The sequence below is a fragment of the Mirounga angustirostris genome, unplaced genomic scaffold (genome assembly GCF_029215605.1).
Source record: "Mirounga angustirostris isolate CCGP_5_RB_7025 unplaced genomic scaffold, mMirAng1.0.hap1 SCAF_1, whole genome shotgun sequence".
Taxonomy (NCBI): Eukaryota; Metazoa; Chordata; class Mammalia; order Carnivora; family Phocidae; genus Mirounga; species Mirounga angustirostris.
The window spans coordinates 571,686-597,807 of record NW_026991709.1 but is presented as its reverse complement, the minus strand read 5'-3'; the positions used below and the strand labels follow the sequence as shown (position 1 = coordinate 597,807).

The 26,122-nt window shown below is 50.9% G+C and overlaps 2 protein-coding genes across 11 annotated transcripts in view; both read right to left on the bottom strand.

The window, feature by feature from the left end:
- LSS (lanosterol synthase) overlaps positions 1 to 6,516 on the bottom strand; it is a 46,444-nt gene extending 39,928 nt beyond the window's left edge. For 5 of the 8 annotated variants that reach the window (XM_054504055.2, XM_064577736.1, XM_045902315.3 and 2 more), the window contains exons 1-6: positions 6,362 to 6,515; positions 6,000 to 6,168; positions 5,464 to 5,602; positions 2,312 to 2,420; positions 1,273 to 1,394; positions 912 to 1,008 (exon numbers count right to left, since the gene is read on the bottom strand). In XM_054504055.2, the coding sequence (XP_054360030.1) occupies positions 912 to 1,008; positions 1,273 to 1,394; positions 2,312 to 2,420; positions 5,464 to 5,602; positions 6,000 to 6,168; positions 6,362 to 6,375 (650 nt within the window). In that variant the 5' untranslated portion in view covers positions 6,376 to 6,515. Of the gene's footprint in view, positions 1 to 911; positions 1,009 to 1,272; positions 1,395 to 2,311; positions 2,421 to 5,463; positions 5,603 to 5,999; positions 6,169 to 6,361 lie in introns of all 8 variants that reach the window. The other 3 variants (XM_045902317.3, XM_064577751.1, XM_064577755.1) reach the window with 3 other exon arrangements.
- Positions 6,517 to 12,350: 5,834 nt separating this feature from the next.
- MCM3AP (minichromosome maintenance complex component 3 associated protein) overlaps positions 12,351 to 26,122 on the bottom strand; it is a 51,637-nt gene continuing 37,865 nt past the window's right edge. For 2 of the 3 annotated variants that reach the window (XM_064577662.1, XM_064577665.1), the window contains 8 exons: positions 22,599 to 22,869; positions 22,296 to 22,393; positions 20,627 to 21,017; positions 19,259 to 19,516; positions 18,758 to 18,887; positions 16,929 to 17,132; positions 13,785 to 13,935; positions 12,351 to 12,640 (listed from right to left, as the gene is read on the bottom strand). In XM_064577662.1, the coding sequence (XP_064433732.1) occupies positions 12,482 to 12,640; positions 13,785 to 13,935; positions 16,929 to 17,132; positions 18,758 to 18,887; positions 19,259 to 19,516; positions 20,627 to 21,017; positions 22,296 to 22,393; positions 22,599 to 22,869 (1,662 nt within the window). In that variant the 3' untranslated portion in view covers positions 12,351 to 12,481. The remainder of the gene's footprint in view (positions 12,641 to 13,784; positions 13,936 to 16,928; positions 17,133 to 18,757; positions 18,888 to 19,258; positions 19,517 to 20,626; positions 21,018 to 22,295; positions 22,394 to 22,598; positions 22,870 to 26,122) is intronic. The other variant, XM_064577663.1, reaches the window with a different exon arrangement.

The window sequence follows — 26,122 nt, the reverse complement described above, 5'->3', positions numbered from 1 at the left end:
CTCCTCCCAAGCGCCCCTCCCACCACTTCACCTCACCACCCTCTGCCCCCGTCACCACCCCTCAAGGCTGCAGAGGTTGGTCCCTCAACCCTGGCATCAGAACCCTTCACCTAATACGACCTCCACCGAGGTCGTCTAACACAACAGCCCCCCAACCTCCCTGACAGCTCCCTGGGGGGCCACGACATTGCTGACAGGGCTCCAGGGAGCCAGCAGGGGCTCTACCCAAGCTCGACCAGGAGTCTCACCTCCTGAAGGTGACACTGGGGGATTTACATGCATATGCATGTTTTCTGGGGAGATGCCCAAAGTGCTAAGACACTGGTTAGAAGTATCACACAATAAGGAATTAGCGTTGATCCTGCTGAGTATTTAAACAGCACTGTGATTCTATTAACAAGGAAATTCTTCTCTTTCAAAGATACACACCGAAGTGCTCACAGTTGACGTATGATGTCTGGGATTAACTTTCTCATTCACTGGCAGAAAGATAAGGAACAGAGAAAAGCACAGCACACCCCAGTGCTGAGGCTGGCAAGAGCTGCACGGCCTACTGCCTTCTTGTTTCTGCTTCCACAGAGGCTCAAAACATCCACAATGACAAGACACAGCACAGCCTTCGGCAACAATGCCAGAGCTTCACACTCCCCACACCAGCGGTTCTCCCAGCCTGGCGGGGCCCCACTCACCTGCCACACAGCCCAAGTCCACAGTGCCTCCCTCCTTCCTACCCAACTGGGGTCTGCAGGACTCAGCCAAGCAGGGCGTCCACCAGGAGCCTAATGCGGCCTCACACCACAGAATGGACCGCCCCCTCATCTGCGTAACAGGCAGCGAGTGACCCAGGGCCCGCCAGCCCACTCAGGAAGGCACCGGCAGCCCAGGCACAAATCACAGAAGGGCAAGCATACCACATCTCCGGGAACAGAGTGTTGAGGCCCTCCCAGCTGTACACGTTCAGGACAGCCAGCCAGAACTTCCCCCAGGAAGGGATGACCGCAGCACCACCTACGGAAAAGAGAAGTCCCGTATCATCTGCCTTACTGTAAAGATCAGCTCCTCAGGAATCATATGCGCCCCCTTCTTGCACGAACTGAAAACAGTGCTAAGGATCCTCCAACCCCAGGTGAGAAGTAGGCTCCAGAGCCCAATAGCACAGCTGCTGGGTGGAACCAGCGGCTTCACCAGAGTAAGTGAGTCCAGCCCCAAGAGAGACATTCACAGCCTCTACCTGCAGGAAGGAGCACCCAGGACATGCTGTGCAAGGAGTACCTTTCTTGTGAAGAATGTTCCGGGCTCGGACCAAGTCAGGATCGTCAGGCCCGACACCCAGAATTCTCAGAGACACATAGTTGAGTGCAGTCCCAAACACTGTGGACTTGTCCTCCACATGCCTTGGGGAGTAGGAGATAGGATAAGAGAATGCCATATTTCGTTACTTCTAAGAAATTAAGCAAGACTTTCTGCGAAATTTCCTGAGAAAAATAAAAAATGCTAAAATATCTTTCACTGACATAACATGACAACATAAGAAACACCCAGAACTGCCATTCTCCAATAAGAATCCATGTACCCCCCATAACTGATCAGTTCCAAAACTGCCTGTGCAGGACCTGCCTGTCTCCTCTTACTTCCCACACCTGAATCAACATCAGTCCCAGGCTGTGACCCAACTCAGGCTCCTTCATCACTACAGTGCACAGAACAAGCTCCAGAGGTGACAAATTGAGGCCCACAGCCCCCGTCAAGGGGCAAACAGAGGCTGGGATGTCCTCCAAGAATTCTGATGGAGAACCCCTCTGGCGTGGATTTAGCTCGCTAGGAGGAACCCCAGCCCTCAGTGTAGAACAAGAGGTACCAGAGCCCATGACCAGGGTGGGCAGGCAGTTGACCCCCCTGAGGGAAGGCCCTGCTCCCAGAGTGAGCTATGTGTCAGAAAGGCACACTGAGAATTGGGGAGGGGCACCTGGCCCCCCTGGCTCCACCTGCTGCCATCCCAGAGTCAAGAACTTCCTTCTGCCTTAGTGATAACAGCCAGATGGCTTTCTGTGGGGTGTGAGTCAAAAAGCCCAGTTACAACACAAGCTGTAAAACCAAGGCCCAGAGTGTGCGGCCACCTATCCTGAGAACCGTAGGACACCAGGGTCCAGCTGGTACACAGCACCCAGGCAGTCTCCCTCCTACCACGTTCTCCTCCCACCCACCCCAGGTCCATAGTAGCTCCACTCACCCTACTCTTGACCGGCATATGTCCTACATAAGAACATGTGTGCACATGCACGTACATATGTGCAGTAACAAAACGACTCACAGGCCCCAGCCGCCATCCGGGAGCTGCACTGACCGCAGGTACCGCACCATCTCTTCTTTATATCCCGCTGGCAAAGGGATCTGGGCCACATAGCACGTGATCAGGAGGCCTATGTGGCAGAAAAGATGTTCCTCACTGGGAGCAGGCACTCAGCACAGCTAAGCCCAGGTCTCTTTCCTCCCACCCTACAGGGAGCTGACCCAGTGGTCTCGTTTTCACGGAAACGAGCCTGAGAAGGCTATTCCTCCCAGCCTCGTCAGGGACTTTGGGAGTGGGGCCCCAGGGAACAGCAACAACATGGGGTGTGCAAGGCCCTCCCAGCCACTCTAGGCTCCCTCAGTACTGTCCACACCTGCTGGAAAAGAAACACCAAATGGCTCTCCCCTGGATAAGATAAGATTTATGACTTACGTTTTTGTTTTATAGGTTTTTTCCTAGCAAATATCACTTTGCAAATGGGGGAGATGGCCAACGGCCAATAAATATTATCCACAAAAAAGAAACTTCCCAGCCTAGCCCTCCTGAATATGTTGCTCACAGGCCATCCCCAACCCCAACCCCTTCCTCCCCCAGCCACATGCCTGTGGTGCCCTGCAAGGGAGGTGAGGGGTGTGTGTGTCTTGGGGTAGGCCCCAGCCAAAACGCACCATGGACACATGCCTGACTCTGGCTCAGAGGCATCAGAAACCCTGGAAGACACACTCACACAGAGACACACCCTGGAAGAAGGGCAGCTAGGTTTGGAGATGCTGCAGAGGTTCACAGAAAAAAATCATCCCAACTCAAGCCCATCTCTTTTCATTATAGTCATGATGCTGTCAAGACAAAGAAACAGAGCCAGTGTCTTCCCATTTTACAGGCAAGAAAACTGAGGCACAGACCCCAAGTAGTGGGGCAGGGGCTGGAGCCCAGGGGTTTGGACAACAGAGTCAGGGCTCACCACAGTGATGCATATATGTGCACATATCACCAAATCCAATTCCCCACATCACATATGAGGCAGCCAAGGCACAGTGAGGTCCTACCACCTTGCCCAGGGTCAGAGCAGGCCAATGCCATGTCACTGCCTTCCCATAAAGACCCATGGGAATAGTCAATGCCACATGAACCACACTCAATGGGGAACTGTCTATACAGAATCATGGCCCCCAGGAGCATTTTCCAAATTAAAGCAGGAAAAGGAAGGACCGGTCAAAGCTTGGCCAGCCATGGAAAAACCCTGTGCAATACCTCTGAACAGACCAGTGTCAACCTGAGGAAGACGGTCTATCCAGAGTTCAAAATGGGGAAGGGAAAGCCCCAGCCTGCAGCCTGCACCGGGGAGGAAGCCCAGCAGGCGGGGTCCAGAGCTGCAGCAGCAAGCACGAAACAATGCAGCTGTCCCCGGTGCTGTGCATGCATGACTTAGCCTGATTCTCATCATCCCCATGTCACCGGGGAGGTGCTGGAGACTCAGTGAAGTCCTGTCACGTTGCCCGGAGCAGGCAAATGCAGTGTCACTGCCTCCCTATGAGGATCTCTGACAATAGTCTCAATAGGCTCCAGGTGAGGCCAAAGGGAAGAAAGAGCCCCTTAAGGACAGGCCCATAGGTCCCTGAACAAGAAGATACAATGCTGTACAGCCCAGGGGACACAAAAGCATGATGGATTCCCAAAGCTCCTCCCACTAGGAGAAAAGAGTCCTTCCACATAAATTCCTAGAAGGGAATTTCTCACCTTACACAGCTGAGTATTTAGTGAAACATTCTCAGAACATAATGGTTTTAGCTAGCCAACCAGTTCAGTACCCAGGAGGCCCAAATGCCATCCTCCTAGGACTCACCAACTGAACCTGCAGGTTCCCTGCCTGAGCTCCCTCAGCCACCCCTTCAAGGTTAAGTTCATACATGCAAGCTGCCCAAAGAAGACGTAAAGATCCCACCCATCCGGGCGCCTGGCTGGCTCAGTCAGTTGGTAGAGCATGCAACTCTGATCTTGGAGTTGTGGGTTTGAGCCCCACATTGGGTCGTAGAGATTACTTAAAAATAAAATCTTGGGCGCCTGGGTGGCTCAGTCGTTAAGTGCCTGCCTTCGGCTCAGGTCATGGTCCCAGGGTCCTGGGATGGAGCCCCGCATCGGGCTTCCTGCTCCGCGGGAAGCCTGCCTCTCCCTCTCTCACTCCCCCTGCTTGTGTTCCCTCTCTGTGTCTCTCTCTGTCAAATAAGTAAAATCTTTAGGGCGCCTGGGTGGCTCAGTCGTTAAGCGCCTGCCTTCGGCTCAGGTCACGGTCCCAGGGTCCTGGGATGGAGCCCCGCATCGGGCTCCCTGCTCGGCGGGAGGCCTGCTTCTCCCTCTCCCACTCCCCCTGCTTGTGCTCCTGCTCTCGCTGTCTCTCTCTCTGTCAAATAAATAAATAAAATCTTAAAAAAAAAAAAAGAACATCTAAGGGAGGGGGCGCCTGGGTGGCTCAGTCGTTAAGCATCTGCCTTCGGTCCAGGTCATGGTCCCAGAACAGCCCCGCATCAGGCTCCCTGGTCGGCGGGAAGCCTGCCTCTCCCTCTCCCACTCCCCCTGCTTGTGTTCCCTCTCTGTGTCTCTCTCTGTCAAATAAGTAAAATCTTTAGGGCGCCTGGGTGGTTCAGTCGTTAAGCGTCTGCCTTTGGCTCAGGTCGTGATCCCAGGGTCCTGGGATGGAGCCCCGCATCGGGCTCCCTGCTCGGCGGGAGGCCTGCTTCTCCCTCTCCCACTCCCCCTGCTTGTGCTCCTGCTCTCGCTGTCTCTCTCTCTGTCAAATAAATAAAAAAAATCTTAAAAAAAAAAGACCCCACCCCTCACCGGCCCATCTCCGACATCTCTACAGAGGCTGGGTCCTCCACCTGGAGTGCTCTGCCTCTCTGTACCGGGCCTCAAGAGCCGCCCCTCCCCTGCCCCCACAAGAGTGCCCCCGGCTTCCCCTTTGAGAACACCGGGCTCCCGTCCCCCAGCACCAGCACCAGGACGACACAGGCACGGGGCAACCCTCCAGAGGCCCTTCACAAACAAGCTCCCGGGTCTGCACCCGCCTGTTCACACCTCATTCGCCGCGGGCCGGAACTGGGCCCGGCCCAGGCCCGGCGGGGCCTCAACGCTGCCCCAGGCTGGCCTCACCGCCAAGCCGGGCGGCGGCCACCTACCCGGCAGGAGGAAGAGCGGGCCGCCATAGTCACCCGCCCAGTGCCCATCCTCAGCCTGCAGCCGCACGTAAAACTCCATCCCGTTCAGCGCCCCTCCACGGGCCGTGTCGGCTCTGGGCAGGTCCCTGAAGTGACGCCCCTGCCGAGGAGAGAGGAGAGGGGAGCCCAGGGCTCGGAGGCCAGGCCAGGAGCCCGCGCCACTGCAATGACGCCGCGTTGCGGGTTTCACGCGTGTCCTCTAAAGTCTGCAAGGCCGCTCAGCAGAGAAGGAAGGCTCTCGGCCCGCCGGGTCCCGCCACCCTCTCCCAACCCCTCCACCCCCTCTCGCAGGCGCCCAGGCGCGTGGGGTGCGCCCGCGCCAGCCCCCCGGCGCACACCCCTGCGCGGCTGCGCTCCTCGCAGGCGGGGCGCCGGCCCGAGAACCGCGCCTCGGAGACCACGGCGGGCGCGCCCGCATCGCCCGGCGGGGTCACGGCCGCTTGACGCGAGCCCCCCGCCGCCCTCGGCGCCCGCGCCGGGCCCCGCGCCGCACGTACGGGGTCCAGGCCCAGGGAGTGCGCCTCCAGCGCCGTCGGCCCGCGGCCGGGGTCCGCCTCGCCCGCCAGGTACGTCCACGTCTGCCGGCCCCGCTCGCTGCGCAGGCGCCAGCGGCTGAGCTCGGTGGCGGGCTCCGTCTTGCAGGGGCCCCCTCGGCGACGCAGGCACCTGGGGGCGAGGGAGCGAGGGAGCGACGGCGCTCGGCTGAGCCGCCGGCCCCGCCGGCCCCGCCGGCCCCGCGCCCGCCGCGCTCCCTCCCTGCAGCCCACGGGCAGGCGCCGTCGCGCGCAGCTCAGAGGACGAGCTCCGGGCGCCCCGACGCGCCCTCCCTTCCCGGGGGTCCCGGGGCGCGGGGACTCACGTGCCCTCCGTCATGACCGCTAGCTACCGCGCGGCCGCCGCCGCCGCCCGCGCCGCGGCTCGGGGCTCGGGGCTCGGGGCTCGGGGCTCGCGGCTCTGGCCCCACACCCGGGGGCCCGCCCGCTCGCTCGCTCGCTCGCTCGCTCGCTCGCCTCGGCGGACGCCGCGGGGCGCGGTGGGCCGATGCTCCTGCGGCCAATCAGAACGCCGCGAAGGTGGGCCCAGGGCGCGCTCGGCCGCCTCAGTGGCCGACAGCCGGACGGCCCGGCGCGGTGAGGGCGGGGCCGGGGCGGGGCCTGAGCGGGGCGGGGCCGGGCGGGGGCGAGGAACGGGCGGGGGCGGGGCCGGGGCGGGGCCGGGGCGGGGCCTGCAGTCCCGCCGGGAGCCCGCGTCGGCCCCGGCGCGACGGAAGGCGACGCGCGGAGGCGGCCGGCCGCGCGCCCGGCGCCCGGCGCCGGCGGGCAGGGGCGCTGTGGGCGGGAGGCTCGGGCGGGGCGAGCTCGTGCCCTGGCGGAGGCCGGGTGGCCGGAGGTGAGCGCGCGAGGCGAAGACGGCAGCCTGCCGCTGGGGGCGCTGCTGGGCAGTGAGGGGGAAGCCTCTTCGGAGGAGGAGGAGGGCCGGCGGCGCGGGCCTGCGGGGAAGCCGGCGGGAGAGGCTCCTCGGGAGGCCGAGCCCCGCGGCCGCGGGGCGGGGAGGGCCGCTCGGGGACAGTCTCCGCCGCTCGCGGGGTGCCGGAGTTTGGGGGCCCAGGACAGCTGGAGCGCGAGCGGTCCTGGCCGCGCCGGAAGAGGGACAGGCGGACACAGAGGCCGGGCCTGAAGGGGACCCGGGCGCGGGAAGCGGCGCCCACACGGACGCGGGGGCACTGGGGCCGGGGGCCCGCGGGCTGCGCGGGCTCCGGCGAGTGTGCTGCGCCCGCCCCTCCCGCGTCACGCAACGCCGGTGGTGGATGGTCAGTGAGGGCCGCCTGCCGCTCCCCGCCCCCGCTCAGGAGCCGCAGGCGGCCGCCCAGCAGCGGGACGGCGTCAGCGGCCAGCCCTGCGCGGACACGCCGGACACGTGCCGTCAGGGCGCAGCGCTGACCCCGCGCGAAGCCGGGCGGCTCTCGCGGGCTCCGGCCGCAGAGCTGCCCCCGCGCGCCGCGCAGCGAGCGTGCCCGAGAGGACGCCCGCCGGGCCGCGGGCCGCGGGCCGCGCAAGGCGTCCTCGGAGCAGCCGAGCGCGCTTGGCCCCGGCCGCCCCCAGATGCACCAGTCCGTGCTTCCCTGCGAGCGGGAAGCGCGGGAAGGGGTCTCCGAACTCGGCGAACTAGGTGGGAACCGGGGCCCGGCCCACGTGGACCCCTCACACCCTGGGTCTGGCAAAGCCCGGGGAGGAACGAGGCTCCCGCTGGAGCCCGTTCGACTTCCGGTGTTTTACTGTACCGGGCTTTCTGTGAGCAAAGTAGCAATTGGGGTCTTTAGTATCTTGCAAAGGAAAAAACTAAAAATCCGTCTGAGAATCACAGATAGAGTTTCTAGACCGTCACGGGAGCAAACCGTGCTCCCTACCAATGCCAGCTCGTTCAGTGAACTGGATACGAAAGGCCCTGAGGTTTGGGGCACGAACGACTGGGCACAGGATGGTGTCGCTTACAAAAGTAGAGACGGTGTTGGGGAAGATTTCAGCTTAGACTGGGGATACTTCACGACAGAGATGGTCATCAGACGTGCAAGTAGGTGCGTTGGAGCGGCCTGGTGCTCGGGAGAGGACAAGGGTAGAGAGGAATCTAAGAGTTACCTATTTTTAGGTCATGTTTGAAAACGTAAGATTGGACAAGAACTAGAGAAGGAGTATTCCAAAGAAAAGATTTTCAGGATGAGCCCTGTGGCACCAATACCTTCCAGTTCAGAAGAGGTGTGGCAAGAGAAACGGGAGAAAAACCAGAGGAATGCGGAGTCAGGGGAGCCAAGTGAAGACGCGGTGGTCTGTGCAGAGGTTTTGAAGGGATTGTAAAATGAGGTCTGAGAATTGATGATTACATGTGGCGGGACAACTTATTGGTGACTGATAAGAAGAATCTTAGGAAATGTGAAGACAAAACACTGGTGGCAGAGTTTGGGGTTTTTTAAGGGGCAAATTTCCAGTTAAACATGTCAGACTGAGCACAGGCATTGGCTTCCATTTCCCATCCAAGCTCTACTTACATAAAGTAATAAAAGGGGCGCCTGGGTGGCTGTCGTTAAGCGGCTGCCTTCGGCTCAGGTCATGATCCCGGGGTCCTGGGATCGAGCCCCGCATCAAGCCCCACATCGGGCTCCCTGCTCAGCGGGAAGCCTGCTTCTCTCTCTCCCACTCCCCCTGCTTGTGTTCCCTCTCTCTCACTGTGTCTCTGTCAAATAAATAAAATCTTCAAAATAAATAAATAAATAAAATATAATCATAAAAACTCAACAGTTTAAGAACGGGAGAGGAGGTACCAGGAAACTAAGAGATCAACAAAATTCTAGAGGTTGTGATGTAAGGAGAGATAACCAACTTAGCAAGCCAGAGGAAAGCTGAAACCCATATATTGGGGTGAAGCCATCAAGAAAAGAGACCATTCTTGCAAACAAACCCAAGGAAGGTGCGGAAAATGGAAGACCTTTGAATAAGCAGTAGGATGATAGATCCCTTCGCCTAAAAAAAGAAAAAAGAAAACTCTGCCACCAGCCTTTTCTCTTCACATTTCCTAAGATTGCTCTTATCAGTCACCAGTAAGTTGTCTTGTCACATCTAACAATTGAGTCAGAGCAGGTGTGAACTCAGGAACCAGACACAGCTGAGGGCCACTGAAAATGGGGTATGAGTAAAAGCCTTACACTCGTGGAGGAGCCCAGTCCTGCTTCTCCCACTCAGCCATACAGCTTTGGGCAGTAAGAAGAGGATTTCTCTGGAGCAAATGGCCCCCAAAAGACCTGCAAACATTGGCATCTGAGACCCAGTGGGTAAGTGGAGGAGCCTATCAGCTGGCAGGCTGTAACCCTCGACACAGAGCTTCCAACAGGCTCCTCAGAGCCCCATCATGAACATGAGCTAGACATTTGAGGAAAGCCTCTATGAAGAAAGACAACAAAACACACCAAAAAAGGAAATTTTGAGAAATGGAGATGGTACAAGGTGTGGAAAAGGATTTTGACAAAAACATGTCCTCACAGAGGTAGGATGTTGTACCCATGAAACAAGAACCATCTGACACTCTTTCCCTCCCTTATTTTCCTCATTGCTTACCACCAATTAGCATACCAAACAATTTGCCTACTTATCTTGTTTATTCCATATCTCCCCACTAAAATACAAGCCCTGTGAGGGCTGAAATTTGTTTGTTGCCATATCCCCAGCGCCTGGAATAATGCCTAGCACAGAGTAAACATTCCAAAAATATATACTGAATAAACAAGTGGACAGGATTCAATAAATAAGAAACATTAAGAAAAAAGACTCAGGAATAAAAAATACGGCAACAGATTTTAAAAGTCACTAAAATAGGAAGATAAAATAGGGAAGTTTTAGGGTAGGAGATTAAAAAATAAAGATAGAAAAAATAAAGGAGAGAAGAAAATTAGAGGATCGGGGCACGTGGGTGGCTCAGTCAGTTAAGTGTCTGCCTTCAGCTCAGGTCATGATCCAAGGTCCTAGGATCGAGCCCCGCATCAGGCTTCCCACTCGCAGGGAGTCTTCTCCCTCTGCCTCCCCACCCCGCCCCCCCCCCCCCAGCCTGTGCTCTCTCTCACTCTCTCTCAAATAAATAAAATCTTTAAAAAAAAAAAAAAATTAGAGGATCAATCCAGGTTGTCAAACATCTAAATATTAGGAGTTCCAAAGGGAAACAGTGGAGGTGAAGAATATATTAAATAATTTCCAAAACCTCCAGCATAGTTGAATAATTTTCCAGACTGAAAAAGCATGGCAGATTGTTTTCCAAAGATTCCTGCTGGGGTGCCCTGGTGGCTTAGTTGACTAGTTGAGCATCCAACTCTTGATTTTAGCCTAGGTCATGATCTCAGGGTTGTGAAATCGAGCCCTGCAATAGGCTCTGCGCTGGGCGTGGAGCCTGCTCGGCATCTTCTCTCTCTCTCTAAAACAAAAGATTCCTGCAACATCTCCCATCTCACATGCTCTTATACAATATGATCTTAACACTCATCCCCATTGATAAATGGTATCTGTGTCCCATCCCTTGCATCTCTAACCACATGTTTGTAATATAATATAGTGCTATGAAAGTTAGCCCGCAGGAGTTCCAAAGCTGGGCTTGCATTTTGCTCACTAGGGCCCTTGCACTTGGAGCCCTGAGATTCCATGTAAGAAGTTTCACTACCCTGAGGCCACCTGGCTATGAGTAAGTCAAGCCACATAGTGAGGTCACATACTGGCCACTCAGGTTGAAAGCCCCAGCTGTCCCCCCAGCCGACAGTGCAACATCACCTGCCAGCCATGTGAATGAACTTGTCTTGGACATCCAACCTAGTCAAGCCCTCCGGTGACTGCAGCACCCTGCTAATACCTGACTGCAACTATATGAAAAATCCCAAGAGGAAACTGCCCAGCCAAATCCTTCCCAAATTTAAGCTACTATGTATGTTTGGGGTAGTTGGTCACACAGCAGTAACACTAGGGGAAAAAGCACTACTACGTGCTCAGCACAATTTGGGTGAGTAACGGGAGGGAGACCAATGCATCAAGCATGTTGTTGAGAAATTTAAGAACACCACGGGCAGAGATGATTTGTAAAACTTCCAGCAACAAAAAACAAAAACACAGGGGAATGATTACCAACCTAAAATTCCATTTCCATTAAGGGTAGAAGTAAAGACAAGATCTGCAAGCTCAGAAAGCTGCTAGAAAACGGGCTCCACCAAAATGAGAAAGCAAGAAAAGGAAGAGGAAAATACAGAACTGAGAATCCAGGAAATGTCTATGCTGTGGCAGAAAAATGGGTGTTTCCCAGTGGGTTATCTCCATAAGAAAGTAGAACTAGCACATTAACTGATGCACATGATAGTGTTAGAAGAGCTTTACACTTAAGGCAGAAAGTTTTGGGTAAAGTATTAAGAACACAGAAAAACAAGTAAATGTAAAAACAAGGCCTCTCTGTAGATGGCTCAGATTTATCCGTCTTTCAAACTAACTGCTAGCAAACTCAGGATTATACCCTTCCTTTTTCACCTAGATGGCTACAGCACCCCTTTCAAGATCCCTTCCTTGTCTTGCTGACCATCCCCATATGCCATTTTTAAAAGAGTTTGTGGCGGCACCTGGGTGGCTCAGTCAGGTAAGCGTCTGCCTTCAGCTCAGGTCATGATCCCGGGGTCCTGGGATGGAGCCCCGCATCGGGCTTCCTGATCAGCGGGGAGCCTTCTTCTACCTCTCCCTCTACTCCCCTGCTCCTGCTCTCTCGATCGCTATTTCAAAAAAATAAAAAGAATATGTGACCAAACCACTTTCCTCCAACAGTGGATTCCCATAGCACTCAGAATAAGGCAGCAAGGGTCTCTGTGGTCTGGCCTATGTCCTCACTTGGCAGCACTTCCAAGCTGGCACCTCCAGGTTTTCATCATATCCTCTCAGCTACATCCCATTCTCCCCAGCTACACCCTGCACTTCTCTCCAGGAATCCTGCTCTCTCCTCCACCTAATCCTCTCGTCTCCCCCTGCTTCCAGTGCAGGGACATGCCCCAAGCACATCCTCAGATTCCTAGGTACATACACAGTTGGCTCTCTCAGATGTGAGCGAGGTGGGCCTGCAAGCACAGTTCCTGTGCTTTATTCGTCCCTGAATTAGTGATGTCTGGCACATCAGTGACTGCAACTTTGCTGTGACAGCGAATGACACACACAGAAATGTAAGCTGCAAACTCCCTCAGAGCGTATGTTGATGGGTGACAGTCTGAGGAGATGAAACATAAGAATATCAAAGACACTACCCAGGAGAAAAGAGCCTTTCATTCTGAAAACTAGAAAAGGCCTCAGTAGACATTCAAATGTTTATTTGCATGATTAATAATCACATTCCCAACAGTGCATCAAGCATCTGAGAATAACATTATTTTGAGTAAAAGCAAAAATCTTCTGGAGACCTTCCCTCTCTCATGTCCAGGAGCTCAAATGTCCACCATGTCCAGCAGTGCAGAGAGATGGAGCTCAGAGGCAACCTCCTCCTCCCTTGAACTCCGCATCAGCCTTTCCAGGTGCTTTAGCCGTTCGCTCATAGATGTGCCTGTTGCCGCTGACAACTGCAGCTGCTCCCCTGTCCTTTCATTCTATTTAAATAAAAAAGAACCTAAAAATAGTTTTGGGATATCCAGGAACCCAAATATACTCTCTTTAAGGGCAGCAGATCTGGCTCATGTTAGAAACTTCATCTGGGGCCTACTGGGCTCAACAAACACACCTCTTGGCACCTATCCTACATCCTTCCAGCCTCTTCTAGCATATACATATACAGCTGGTATCACCTGCACATGGAATGTTTCCTTCAGATTGTATCATCAGCAACTTTTAGTGTCAATTATTTTTATAAAATATCACTGTGGAGGGCTATGAGCTATTCCATCATATGACCTGGAATAGCAGCCAGACCCCTATCTTTGGATATCCAGTTTCCATTTTTTATGCAGTATGATTAACACTACAGTGAACAAAAAACAAGCAAACGAACAAAAAAACATTAATTTTTGTTACATATAGTAGTTTCTTTAGGGCAAAATGGTTAAGTCAAAGTGTGTAACTATTTTGAGGTATCTGCCAAGCTGATAAATGTAAACAGTATGTCATCTTCATTTGCTTTTCTCCCCTATTGAAGGGCTTCCTAAAGCCAGTCCAGGAGCAGACCTTCCACCTGTCCAGCATTATGTATCTATGATGAAAACTATTTTTGCTTCTTATACCACTGAAGGAGGATGGTGAGGTAGAAAGACCTTGAACTTTGGAGCCAGTCAAGTGTGGCTTTGAAAAGCAGCTCGGCCACAGAGCAGCTGCACAATCCTGGGTGAGCCCCTGACATCTGTGATCTTATCTTCATTCATTAATTTTCCTCAGGGAAGGTTAATCCCAGAAAGGAAGCTCAGGGTGATGCCAAGGCTTGGACATGATGTGCACCAACAGAAGCCACTGTCATCCCCTTTGTTATTCTGCTCAGTGCCCTCACTGCGTGCCAGCACAGTTACGGGTTTTGTTCGGTTCTTAAGCGTATTTTAATTCCACTCTCCCTTCATTTGACAAGTAGAAACACGGAATTAGTTGGGCCTCTATAACACTGACAGATTAAGCTTAGGAAAATATCTTATTTAACCTGATAATTTATTGGTCATCACAACACCATAGGATGAATGGAGACATTACTTTTCCCAGCCATTCTCTCAGTCTTGAATTCTAATTCAAATGCCAAATGTACTCTCCTCCCACCTGAGGGCTAGTAGCGGTCACTGTCTTCATCACAGGTTCAATAGTTTGAGGCAGAGACACCAGAGTCTGAGGAAGGTAGAGGGGAAGGGACATTGAATCCGTAAACACTCCTGAGTCTGCAGACAACCACTGCTGAAGCTGATCTTCAAACCTAAAGCATTTGAGAATGAGGAAGAAAACATTTAACGATCATTCACTTGATTCTCCTGTATATATTTTTAATTTTTTTAAAGATTTTAAGTAATCTCTACAACTAACATGGGACTTTAACTTACAACCCCAAGATCAAGAATCACATGTTTCACCGACTGAGCCAGCTAAGTGCTCCTACTTCTAATTTTTTAAAGCTTTGCTTTTTACTAAGGATAGAACAAAGTTATGACATCAACTGAGAAGTAGAATCATACTCTTAAAAATTTTAATCTTCTCTTTAATTTATAAGCCCAAATTAGATTTAATGGAAAAGGTGGCATTTATTCAAAAACTGCTTTTGCATGTTACTTAATATTACTCATAATTCTCTCATTTGGTTTATTTTCTCTGGCTTATTTTGGTGTGTGGGTTTTTTTTTTAAATGTTTTATTTATTCATTTGACAGAGAGAGAGAGAGCACAAGCAGGGGAACGGCAGGCAGAGCAGGGAGAGGGAGAAGCAGGCTCCCCACCAAGCAGGGAGCCCAATGTGGGGCTTGATCCCAGGACCCGGGGATCATGACCCAAGCCAAAGGCAGCCACCTAACCGACTGAGCCACCCAGGCACCCTTATTTTGGTGTTTATAAGTAATTCTTACCTCTCTTTTCTTTTTTTAAGATTTATTTATTTATTTTAGAGAGAGAACACGTAAGCGGGAGGGGCAGAGGGAGGAGAGAGAATCCCAAGGCGACTCCGCAATGAGCACAGAGCCCAATGTAGGGCTCAGTCCCACAACCCTGAGATCATGACCCAAGCTAAAATCAAGAATCAGATGGCTAGGTCCTGGAACCGAGCCCCGCATCGGGCTCCCTGCTCAGCAGGAAGCCTGCTTCTCCCTCTCCCACTCCCCCTGCTTATGTTCCCTCTCTCGCTGTGTCTCTCTCTCTCTGTCAAATAAATAAGTAAAATGTTAAAAAAAAAAAAAAAATCAGATGGCTAGCCAACTGTGCCATCCAGGCGCCCTGGTAATTCTTATCTCTTAATGGATTATCCAAATATATGGATTGATGGTTATAGTTAAAATTAACTCAAAGTAATACCCCACTGTCACCTAACACACTTCAGAGCTGTTCACTCCATACACTAGTCTTTTCAAGAAAAACAATCTGATCCAACTGCTTAAATGAGACGGACCTAGGAAAATCTACTTTGGAAATCATGACACATTCATTCACTCTTCCAACACATATTTATCAAGCCCCCACCAAACACTAGGCACCATTCTAGGTACCAGGGTTATAGCACTGAAAGAAAACACACAAGGTCTGGCTGTAAGCAGCTTATACTTTACTGAGGGGAGAAAGACAGGAACACAAGGTAAGGGAAATGTGGTCTGAAGGTGAGAAAGACAAAGCAGAGATACGACCAGAAGGTTCGGGGGACGAGTAAGGAGGGCCTCCCTGAGAAGCAGACATTTGAGCAGAGACTGGACGTAGAGTGCAAGGTGAGCCACGGTATATCAGGAAGGTGGCTAAGGAGTTCAGGCAAAAGGAGCAGCAAACACAAAGGCCTGGCTGTGTGCTGCCTGGCATGCTGAAGGAGCAGAGAGGTCAGAAAGGAAATGGGATGCAGAGCATGTAGGGCCTGCCCACTTCATAAAGACTCTGCCTTTAATTGGAGAAGAAGCCACTGGAAGGTTATAAGCAAAGGAGTAACACTTGAAAGGCTCACAATGGGTCTGCCAAGACTATACCACGGCCCACTGCAAAAAATGGTCCAATTCTGAATATATTTTTAATAGAATAGGATTTATGGATGAACTGGATGTGGAGGGATAATTCCAAGACATTTGGCCAGGGCAGCTGGAAGGACAAAGCCCCATCAACTGAGAAAACCATCGAAGGAGGAGCTGACTGGGGGAAAATTGGGAATTAGATTTGGGATGTTAGCATTGAGATGGCTATCACGCAACCTATAAATGACTAATGAAGACTTCAAGAAACCAGTTGGATATTCAAATCTGGACTTCAGAGAACTCAGGGGTTGAGATATAAATTTGGAGTTGTCAGAATATTGATGTTATTTTAAAATTCATGAACCGGATGCTTTCACTGGGGAGTGGGGATGCAGATGACACAAAAGATAGGTAGGAGTGCACAGGGATGAGGAAGAACCAGGAGAGTCCTAGGGGGAGTTGCCAGCTGGGCAGGAAAGGGACTCAGGGCCTCCTGGGAGTCAGGAGGGAGAGAACAAAGGTATGGAACACTGCCGGGGACTGGGGTTCATGGTCAGTTCAGCTTTGTGCAGGCTGCAGTGACCCTGACCAGAGCAGACATGCGCGTAGAGAGGGGGTCAGGAGAGACTGAGAAAAGAGAACCACACTGTTTGAGGAGTTTACAGTCAAGGGAGCAGAAACTCAGGGATGGTCCCCAGTCTGGGTGCTGGGGGGGGGGGGGGGAGGGGACACAACAGAGAGGGACGCTCACTGGAGTGTCCTGAGTGGGTGGGAGATGGAATCCCAGCCAAGGGGAGGGGCTACCCTTGGTGATAAGCTAGACCCAGGGAGGCTGCTGGGGGTGGGGGCTGGGTACGGACCACTTTGTAAAGTGCCTTCTTCCTGGTTCACTTAGTGAAACCATAACATGGTGGTGGGAGATACAGAGGAGGGTCTACAGTGTGGGACGATGCAACGGCACCCTCAGGCTTGCCGAGGGCAGAGAGCTGGTGCCAGCCAGACATTCAGCACTATCCACTGAAGACACTCCAGGAGCCAGCCACACTTTCTTCCCACCAGAAAACTTAGGACTGACTCTCAATAATGAACAATAAGTGAAATGGCTTTCAAATAAGAAACAGTTTAAGACATACTAAGGCCCTGCCTCTGCCTTCAAAGAGCTTACACTTTACACGTCTGACTGGCCTTTTTTAAACAAAGTCACATCACTGGGATCCTTACTAATCCAGCACGAAGAAGCCTAAAGGATACAATAAACAGAAGGGAATGGACTTCACCTCTTGCTCTCCTCTTTCTCCAGCAGCAGACTCTGGGACAGACACTGGGCCAGGAGCTCCTGGGCAGAGGCTCCGCACATCAGATCTTGGGTGCTGGGAACCCGCCCCTCTGGGCCATGCTCCACATTCCTCTTCCCTTTCCGGTGCGTGTGTAGTAACGGAGCCGGAAACTTGTTTGCAGGATGAAAAGACTTTATCCCCAAACTGTAAGTACATGTTTTGAAATGGTTATGGTCAGGAAAGAGGGAGAAGGGGTTCCTCCAGCATCAGGAGTGTGGGTGTAGACACAGAGCCCCAGACCTTGCCTATTTCTGGCTTCCCTTGGGGTCAGGCTTGGGCACAGGGTCTTCTGCCTTATGGAAGAGGCTTCCCTTCTCTCCTGGGCAGCTCGGTGCTCGGAGCTTCTCTCCTCCGAGTTTGGTTTCCCATCCCAGGGTTATCAACAAGGTCTCTATTTTCCCCTAATATTGGCAAGGTTCTTATTTTGACATTTAGCTCTTAAATCCATGTGTAAGTAATATTCACAAACAGTGGAAGAAAGAGTATCTACTGTTTTCTCCAAACAGATGCCAACGGCTATCCTCTTCTCACTGGTCGGCATGGTGCTTCGTCACGTGTGGTTGTTTCTGGATTCCCTGATCTGATTAGTCTGCTGTAACTTTACTGTACGTTCTGCTATCAGGCACAGTAGACCCTCCTTGTTTTTTTAATTCAAAATTTTCTCAGTAACTGCTACACATTTTCTCATACTGATGAATTTCAGAATTAACCTGTCAAGACCAGGGGTATAAATCCTTTTGGGTTTTTGATTAGAAATGCCCTGACTTTACGTTTGAGAACTGACATCTTCATAGCACTGCATTTTCCCATCAACAGAGCTAGCCCGTCCCTCATTTATTCAGGTTTTCTTTGCACCTTCAGGGCCCCGAGAGTCCCCTTCACAGGGGTTTAAGGCCTTTCCTGGGTAAGTTTATGTCCATATGTTAAGGGTTTGTTGCTGCTGTGAATGACAATTTTTGTACGCTGCAGGCCCATCTGTCTGATCACCTTGCTGAACTCTGAAGGACGTTTAACTTCTAAGGACATAACTACTGATTTTCCCGAACTGACAGTTTTACTGTGTGGAAATGGCAGTTCCTCCTACCTTTTAATATTTACGCCATCTTATCTGTGTCCCTGAACTGGGCAGCATTTCCAGGACAACAGTGAACAAGTGACGTCAGGGGCAGCTCAGACTGGTTCTGACGTGTTTCTAATGTCTTAGCAAGAAGTTTTTTTTTTTTTTTTTTTGGTAGTTTTATGGTAGAAAGCCTTATCAAGCTAAGGAATTTTTTTACCCAAGTTTGATAAGAAATTTAGGAATGAGTATAAATTGGGGTGGAAGGGTATAAACTTTAAGAAAAGCATTTAAATAACTTACTGAAATGATCACTGTTTTTATGCTATGATAGCGAATTACATGAGTCGATTTCTGTTGACATGATTTATCCTGGAATAAAGCCTACTGTGAATTTTTTGATGTACTAAAAGATTATATGTGCTAACACGTTTTATTCAGTACTTTTAAACCAGGTTTGTAAGTCAGATGAGATGTCAGCTTTCTTTTGTCTACACTCTCCTGGCTATGTTATGATTTCAGGGTCAGGCCTATCTGATAAATAACATGCTTGCATGAGAATGATCTGTTCCTCGAGTACTTTTCAGAACATACACACAGTGGGCTAGAATCTGTGTGTAGAACATTCATGTTCCATGTACTCTGGAGAAGAATAAGTCAGTTTGCTCTGCTGGTTGTTGGGACAGAAATATATAATGGACACAGATCTCACCGCTCCTGACTCAGATGTAGCTCCTTATGTGTCTGCATTCTGGCTTGTTCCCATGACAAAGGAACATCATATTTTTTCAAATGGTTTTTAAAAAAATATACACATATCTGACCATCTTCACTCAGAGCCTCTGAAAAGACAATACAAAAAACAAATGAGAAAAGAATATCAAAAGAGCAACAAGTGACTGCTTGAAATCTGCTTAAATACACCGATTTGACAAGTCCTACTGATTAATTAAAGTCACACAATTATGTTACTCCCATGCCCCAAATATGCCCCAATGTCCATGGGTCATTTAAGGTTCAGACAGGCTCATGTCTAGACTGTGGCATGGCCAGTATAACTACTCAGAGTCACCAAAATCTAACTTAGAGCCAGCCTAAGGGCCCATTTCAGGGAGGTAGGTCTAGGTTCTCCTGGAACATTCCTAGCTCCTCCCAATATTTACAGTCACCTGGAAGTCACTGAGGTGACCACACAGCACCGAGTACTAACTACCTGATGTGACGGGAAGCCTGGGGGGCGTCCAGTCCCTCAGCTTGTGGTTGATGCACAAAGCAATGACATCGTCCCATGGGATCTCAGCAACTGAGGGCCCTGTCCCCTGGCCCAGGGAATGGCTTTTGCTCTTCCACCTGCGGTAGGTTCTGCAGAGCAGGTTTTCCACCTGGGACTGGAGAACAGGCTGCGTCTGGCGAGAGCTGGGGATCTGGGAGGCATACTGGACGACCATGGAGCACACAGGGAGCCAGGGCGCTGGAGAGAAAGCACCTCCTCAGTTACAAGGTTTGGCCAAAGCATAGGCATATACTACACAAAATGTTCTCACTGCATTTTCTTAGAAAAAGACAACTGTGTATTTGAGAAGTTTGCTTTTGAATTTGAAAATAACAGAACCACAGCTGCTGAGGGAGGGAAGAACATCTCCTTCCCTATGTCCCAGTAAGAGGTGCAGGCACCCTGGACAACATACACAACAAAGAGTCCACCTTAGAGGCTCTGACTATCCAGGCCTGTGGTTGCACCAGAAATCTGTATTTTAACCAGCAACCAGGTGGCTCTGGTAGAGGAAGTCTGGGCTTCTCTTGGGGAACCCTGCACTAGCTCACAGCACAGAGGATTTATGCTGTGTGGTTCCCTTCCCTTTGGGTTTCTTCAGTAACAAGCATCGGCTGGACCTACTGAAGACCACACCCCGGAGTTCAGAAGGGCACCTGAGGCCTCTGTTCCACAAGGCCCAAAGGAGAGTGGTCCTGCCACGTAAGTAGCAAACAGCCTCATTTCCTCCTGCCATTGTCAGCAAGGGGAGGGACAACCTCCCTGCCCAGCCCAGGGGACCTATAACGTCTCATCAGAACAGCCTCACCTGGACACAACCAGAGTCACAGAACAGAAGCTTCTTTGACAAAGAAGCAACACTGGTGGTAAAGCGGCACTGTGTGGCATGGCCCCAGCAGAGCCAGCAGCATGGGCAGGGCTACCTGGTCCCCATGCTCTTTGCCCCCACACCCTGTGGCAAAGGCAGGACAGAACCTGCTGTCAATTCAAAAACCACAGGCCTTGGGTTAAGCATTCCTCCCGACATCACTCACCACCTTCTTCCTTGGGCTGTGCAGACACCCACAGACTCCTCTATTGGTGGTAAAGAGCCAACAGCCCCCCCATACAGAGAGCCCCAGCCCTATCTGACCCCTGAACCGAAAGGCAGGTGCAAGCAGGTACGGTGTGGGAACGGGGAAGGAGGATACACAAACCTCACGCTAGTGCCCAATACCTGCCAGACTGTCAGTACAGTAAGAAAGAGAACAGGAGGCTTGGCTGCCCCACATTCCTCCCCAGCCAGGACCCCTCAGCATGAGCACGCACCCCCCAGGGGTGGAAGGTCCATCTGGGGAAGCTGGAAGCTGAGCACAGCCTGCCTCAGCCAGGCCAGGTGCTCCGGGGCGTTCCAGTGAAGGTGAGGAAGCAGGCAGCTGCCCCCCGCCTCAGCAAACTCAGCGACAGGCCAGGACAGGTCGCACAGCTGTTCAGAGGACACCAGGGAGGCGAGGAAGTTCAGCACACTGTTGAACAGCTCGATGATGGCTCCAGGCTCCTGCGAGGCCAGGCCGCCCTGCCGCCTCTCTCTTCTGTCATGGAAAAACCGGCCACTAAACTCACGACCAACCCCATCTTCCACATACTGAACGAGGGTCTGGCAGCAAAGGTCAAGGGAACAGGGGCAGTGGGAGACCAGCCACTGCACGGCCTGTGAAACCTGAGACACAAAGACAGTCAGAAGAGACTTGGTTAAACAATTCACCCTGTTTTCCAGAAAGAGCTTCCTGAAGGTGCTCCTCCCACAGCAGGTGCCACGGCGAGCACCACCTTGCCAACCACACCAGGAAGCAGGCAGAAACTTCCACTGTAGTTGAGTTCGGCCTCCTAAGCCTCCCAGGGAGGGGCTCCGGGTCCCATCCTACCCCGAGGAATGCAGCCTGCAGGATCACCCCTGAAAGTGCTCTGGCCCGAGGGAAACCAGTCCTGAACATCGTCTTCACCATGCACAGAAAGGGAAGCCATGTCTCCCCATGCTTAGGCCTAACGTCTCAGCGCACACCCACATGCTCTCACACCCTTACGTCTTCCTTCCTGCAGTTACTTTCACTGTAATTCCCAGCACTTCTTTCCCTAAATGGAACTGTTACAACAAAACCTCTAAAGAAATTTACATAAACAATTTAATTGGTTGTAGACAGCAAGACTGTGGGGCAGATTTTATCTTTTATTTTGATTTCTGCTTATATTTTTTGAAAGCTGCCTGACAAAACATAAAGTTAAAAACCCAAGCAGTGACATGTGGAGTTTAAGAAACAAAACAGAAGATCATAGAAGAGAGGAAAAATAAAAACAAGACAAAATCAGAGAGGGAGACAAACCGTAAGACACTCTTAAGCATAGAAAACAAACGGGGGTTGTTGGAGGGGGGAGGGGTGGGGGGAGGGGGTAACTGGGTGATGGGCATTAAGGAGGGCATGTGATGTAATATGCACCAGGTACTTTATAAGACTGATGAATCACTGACAACCTACTCGGAAACCAATAATATAATACGTTATACGTTCACTGAATTTACATAAAATAAATTAATTTTTTAAAAAATCCAAGCAGTAATATATACCTTACACTTACTTTTTTTTTATTATGTTATGTTAGTCACCATACAGTACATCATTAGTTTTTGATGTGGTGATCCATGATCCATTGTTTTCATATAACACCCAGTGCTCCATGCAGTACGTGCCCTCCTTAATACCCATCACCGGGCTAACCCATCCCCCCACCCCCCTCCCCTCTAAAACCCTCGGTTTGTTTCTCAGAGTCCATAGTCTCTCATGGTTCATCTCTCCCTCCGATTTCCCCCCCTTCATTTTTCCCTTCCTGCTATCTTCTTTTTTTTTTAACATATAATGTATTATTTGTACATTTATTAAGACAGAACAAAAGGGGACAACTGAAGTGTCTTACTGGGCCTTTAAAAATGATGAAGACTTACCTTAGTTGTACCTTGTAAATCATTAACGGAGTCAGGGATCTCAATAACGGTATAATCTGAAATCAGCTTAGCTGAAACCAAATCCTGCAGCATCAGACCTTTGACAGAAACAAATGGAGGTCACCTATCTTCTGCTCTCAGTGTGCAGACAAACACATCTCACTGCACTGACCCCACCCAGCCCTGCTCCTAGTCACCACTGTCCCTTGACCCTCTACACCACACTGCCAACACTTCCTCAGACCAGGGGCTCGACCCATTTATGAAACATGTGGGTTCATCAGCGAAGTTGCCTTCACAAACCATCTTCCACTTCCTTCTCCATGGCGTCCCCTCCTGGGCTAGGTACAAGGACCACAAGTGGAAGCGCAGGCTGGAAGGGCTTGGCCTGAAGGAGCTGCTTGATCTGTAGCAACGCAGACAGCCAGTACACGTCCTCCTCCGCCATGTCCTCGCTCTCCACTTTGGGGGGAAGCAGCAGCATGAGCCCACTGGCTCCCAGGAGCTCCTTCTGTGTCTCCACGGCGTCAAGGGCACAGTCGCTAAGGGCACCGTGAGCCACCTGGAACAACATCTAGACCATCAGGAGGGACACACCAGAGGACAAATCAGCAGAGACTGTGAGCCCCAGAGCAAGTGCGACCAAATGCTCACTGCTCTCTGGGCTGCCCTCCCTCCAGGAGACTGTACATTAGTGCAAGAAATAGCCAGGTCAACAGATAATTCAGCCTCTAGGTAGAACTGTGCTTGAAGATGTTACTTTAATCTGAACAATTACCCTTAAACAGGTATAAAAACAGGTAAGCCCAAAAAACAAACCAACCAGGTACGCCCAGAACAACAGAAGGGGGTAAAGGCAAACCAGCAGTAGCCAAGGGATTCTGATCAGTTTCTAGAAAGCATCATGCAGATGGGAACAACCACCGGATTAAGGAAGCAGAGGAAGCTAGTCCTGAAGGGCTAGAGATATTGGTATGGAAGGAACCAGACCAGCTGAGCCTGCAAAAGCCCTAAGCACTCAGACCCAGTGGCACCAAGAGCCAGAGGTGAGGTTCCGGACCACATGGACAAGTCACACACACAGCAGTGGCCCTACAGGTCATCCAGCCCCCTGCAGGCAGCCTCGAAGTGCATCCTGCCCCCTGGGCAGGCATCCTATCCTGAGAGGATGCAGGCATAGTGGAGGGGACTCAGCATTAGCCACTCCCTACTTGTCCCAAGAGGAAGAAACAAGATGAATCCTTTCCAAAGAAACCAAACAATGCAAGAGATACCAGGTCCTGACATTTGGGGGTATCCCCCAAAAAAGGTGGCCTTGCTATTCAGTTACCCTCTACCCCCCCAAACACAGAGCTTATGACCAGCCTTTTAGGGCCCATTCAGGTATGGGCAGCCTCAGATAAGGTGTCTGAGGAGAGCCTCCAACATAAAAGGGGAGACTAGAATAACAGAGAAAAGGAAATCCAAAGGAAACAGATAATGCATGGGACATAAGAAAACTCAGACCTCAAAAATCCTGATTTCCTCTGACGATGCATCCAAAAATAGTCACAAGATGACATGATAAAGTCAAATAAGGATAAGAACAAGGAAATGAAATGATATGTATAGAATAAAAAACTCAACAGAACATGTGGAATATAAAGTCAATGAATCTCCCAGAGCACACTATTTAAAAACAAGACAGAAAATAGAGTAGGAAGGATAAGAAGTTCAGAGGATTAATTGATGAGATCCAACACCTGTTTCATAGGAGTTCAAGAGAGAACAGAAAAAAAGAGAAGGAAAACAGGTGGCAGTGAGATGCAAGAACATCCCACAAGTGGAACAGTCATCTCCAGCCCACAAGGACCTGCCAAGCCCAGCAGAGTGAGCACAGAAGTCAGCACCAGGCATACCCAAGGGGACTTTCAGAACCCCAGGGACAGAGAGCAGGCTTCTAGAGAAAAACAAAACCAGGCCACAGAGAAAAGAACAGGAATCACCTTAGACATCTCAGCAGCAACTCTGGATGCCAGGTGACCATGGAGCAAAACTGGAAGGAAAAACCAACTCACACTTCTACAAACCTCGATAAACCATAAAGCAAATATGAGGGTAAACACATGTTCAGAGAGTCAAGGAATAAGGAAATTCTATTCCCACAGATCCTTTCTTTGGAAGAAACTGGAACATGAACCCCACCAAACAGGAAACTAAACCAAGAAAAAACACAGCTGCTGCTGTCAATGGCAGGACCAAATAAGCACTTGGTAGGAGGCAGGTGTGGTCCTAAGAGCTCTACAGGTATTAACTCACTTGACCCACAAGGGCACCTGTGTGTGGTGCCACCATGTGGTAGCTGTGTGGCCTGGGGCAATTTATTCTAACTTCTCGGAGCCTCAGTTTGTTCTTAGGTAAAAGAGGGATCATAAGATCTCACTCACATGTGGAATTTACAAAACAAAACAAATGAGCAAAGAAAAAAAAAAAAGAAAGAGACAAACCAAGAAACAGACTTAACCACAGAGAACCAACTGATGGTCACCAGAGGAGAGATGGGTGAAATAGGTGATGGGGGTTAAGGAGTGCAATTGTCATGATGAAATAAATACATAAATAACATAACATAAAGTAAAATAAAATAAAATAGATATAAGCCAGCAGGAGCGGGAAAGGGGAGAATGACAGTCATAATTTGGATTATCAACCAGGGAGGAGGCGTGCTTAATACTCCCCCCCCCCACACACACAGCTTCCTTTTCCCACTGGGACATTAGCTCCTGAGAACGGGGATTTGTGTTGCTGTCTGCTATATGCCCAGCACTTGGAATAATGCTTGAGACAGAGAAGTCACTCAACAAATACTTGTGAAATGCATACCTGAGTGAATGGATGAGGAATGCAGCGTGACTTCTGAAGGAGAGAGGCTTTCTCTCCAGGAGGTACAAGCCAGTCCGAGATTAATTAAAAACCGAAACAAACAAAGAAACAAAGCAAAAATTGGGGAAGGGGAGGAAATGAACAAAATGAAAATCAGGAAAGCTCAGAGAGCAGAGACCCTGTTGGTGTTATACAAATAAACAATATAAAATATTAAAAAAAAAAAAAAAAAGAGGGCTCCTAAGAGTACTCATTCATACGCAAGTAACTTGCCCAAGGTCAGAGTCAGCAGGGGAAGGAGCAGGACCATGCTACTGTATGGAGACCAGAGTGGCAGCCACACCCTGGGACACAAGGTCAGCCCAGAGGGGAGCAAGAGGATGGCACTTTCTCAAAGGTGAAGGGATAAGGTGAAGTGACAGAGCATCTGGAAACCCCTACTAAGATGTATATAGCCAACATGGTGGCATATTTGGGTAAAAAATAATGAAAGATACAGAGAAAACTACATTAAGTGAGAAAATAAGGCAACTGTTACTTGCAAAAAAAAAAGAAATGTAGTCACAGAACACTTGCTGGTTCTGGGGCAAATAGCAGTCACACAGCCATCAAAATGTGACCCCACTCACTGAGGTAGGATGAAGTGATGATGTAGCCACCCTGGGAACTGGGGAAGGCTGGGTAGGACCATGATGTAAGACTTCACTCCTCACCTAGCATGGGGTGCAGCCATGAAGACACTCCCACAATCCCACCTTCTAGTGCCCACGCCCTTGCACGATCCCCTGCCCTGACTCACTTTTAACAGACAGAATCAGACAAAAGTGACGGGATGTCACTTCTGTAATTAGGTTACAGACAGACTGCCATCTTGCCCAGCTGATGTTATAAGCTGCCCTATGGAGAGGCCCCAGCCACAGCCTGCAAGGAAGTAATCCTGCCAACAACCATGAGAGTGAGCTTTG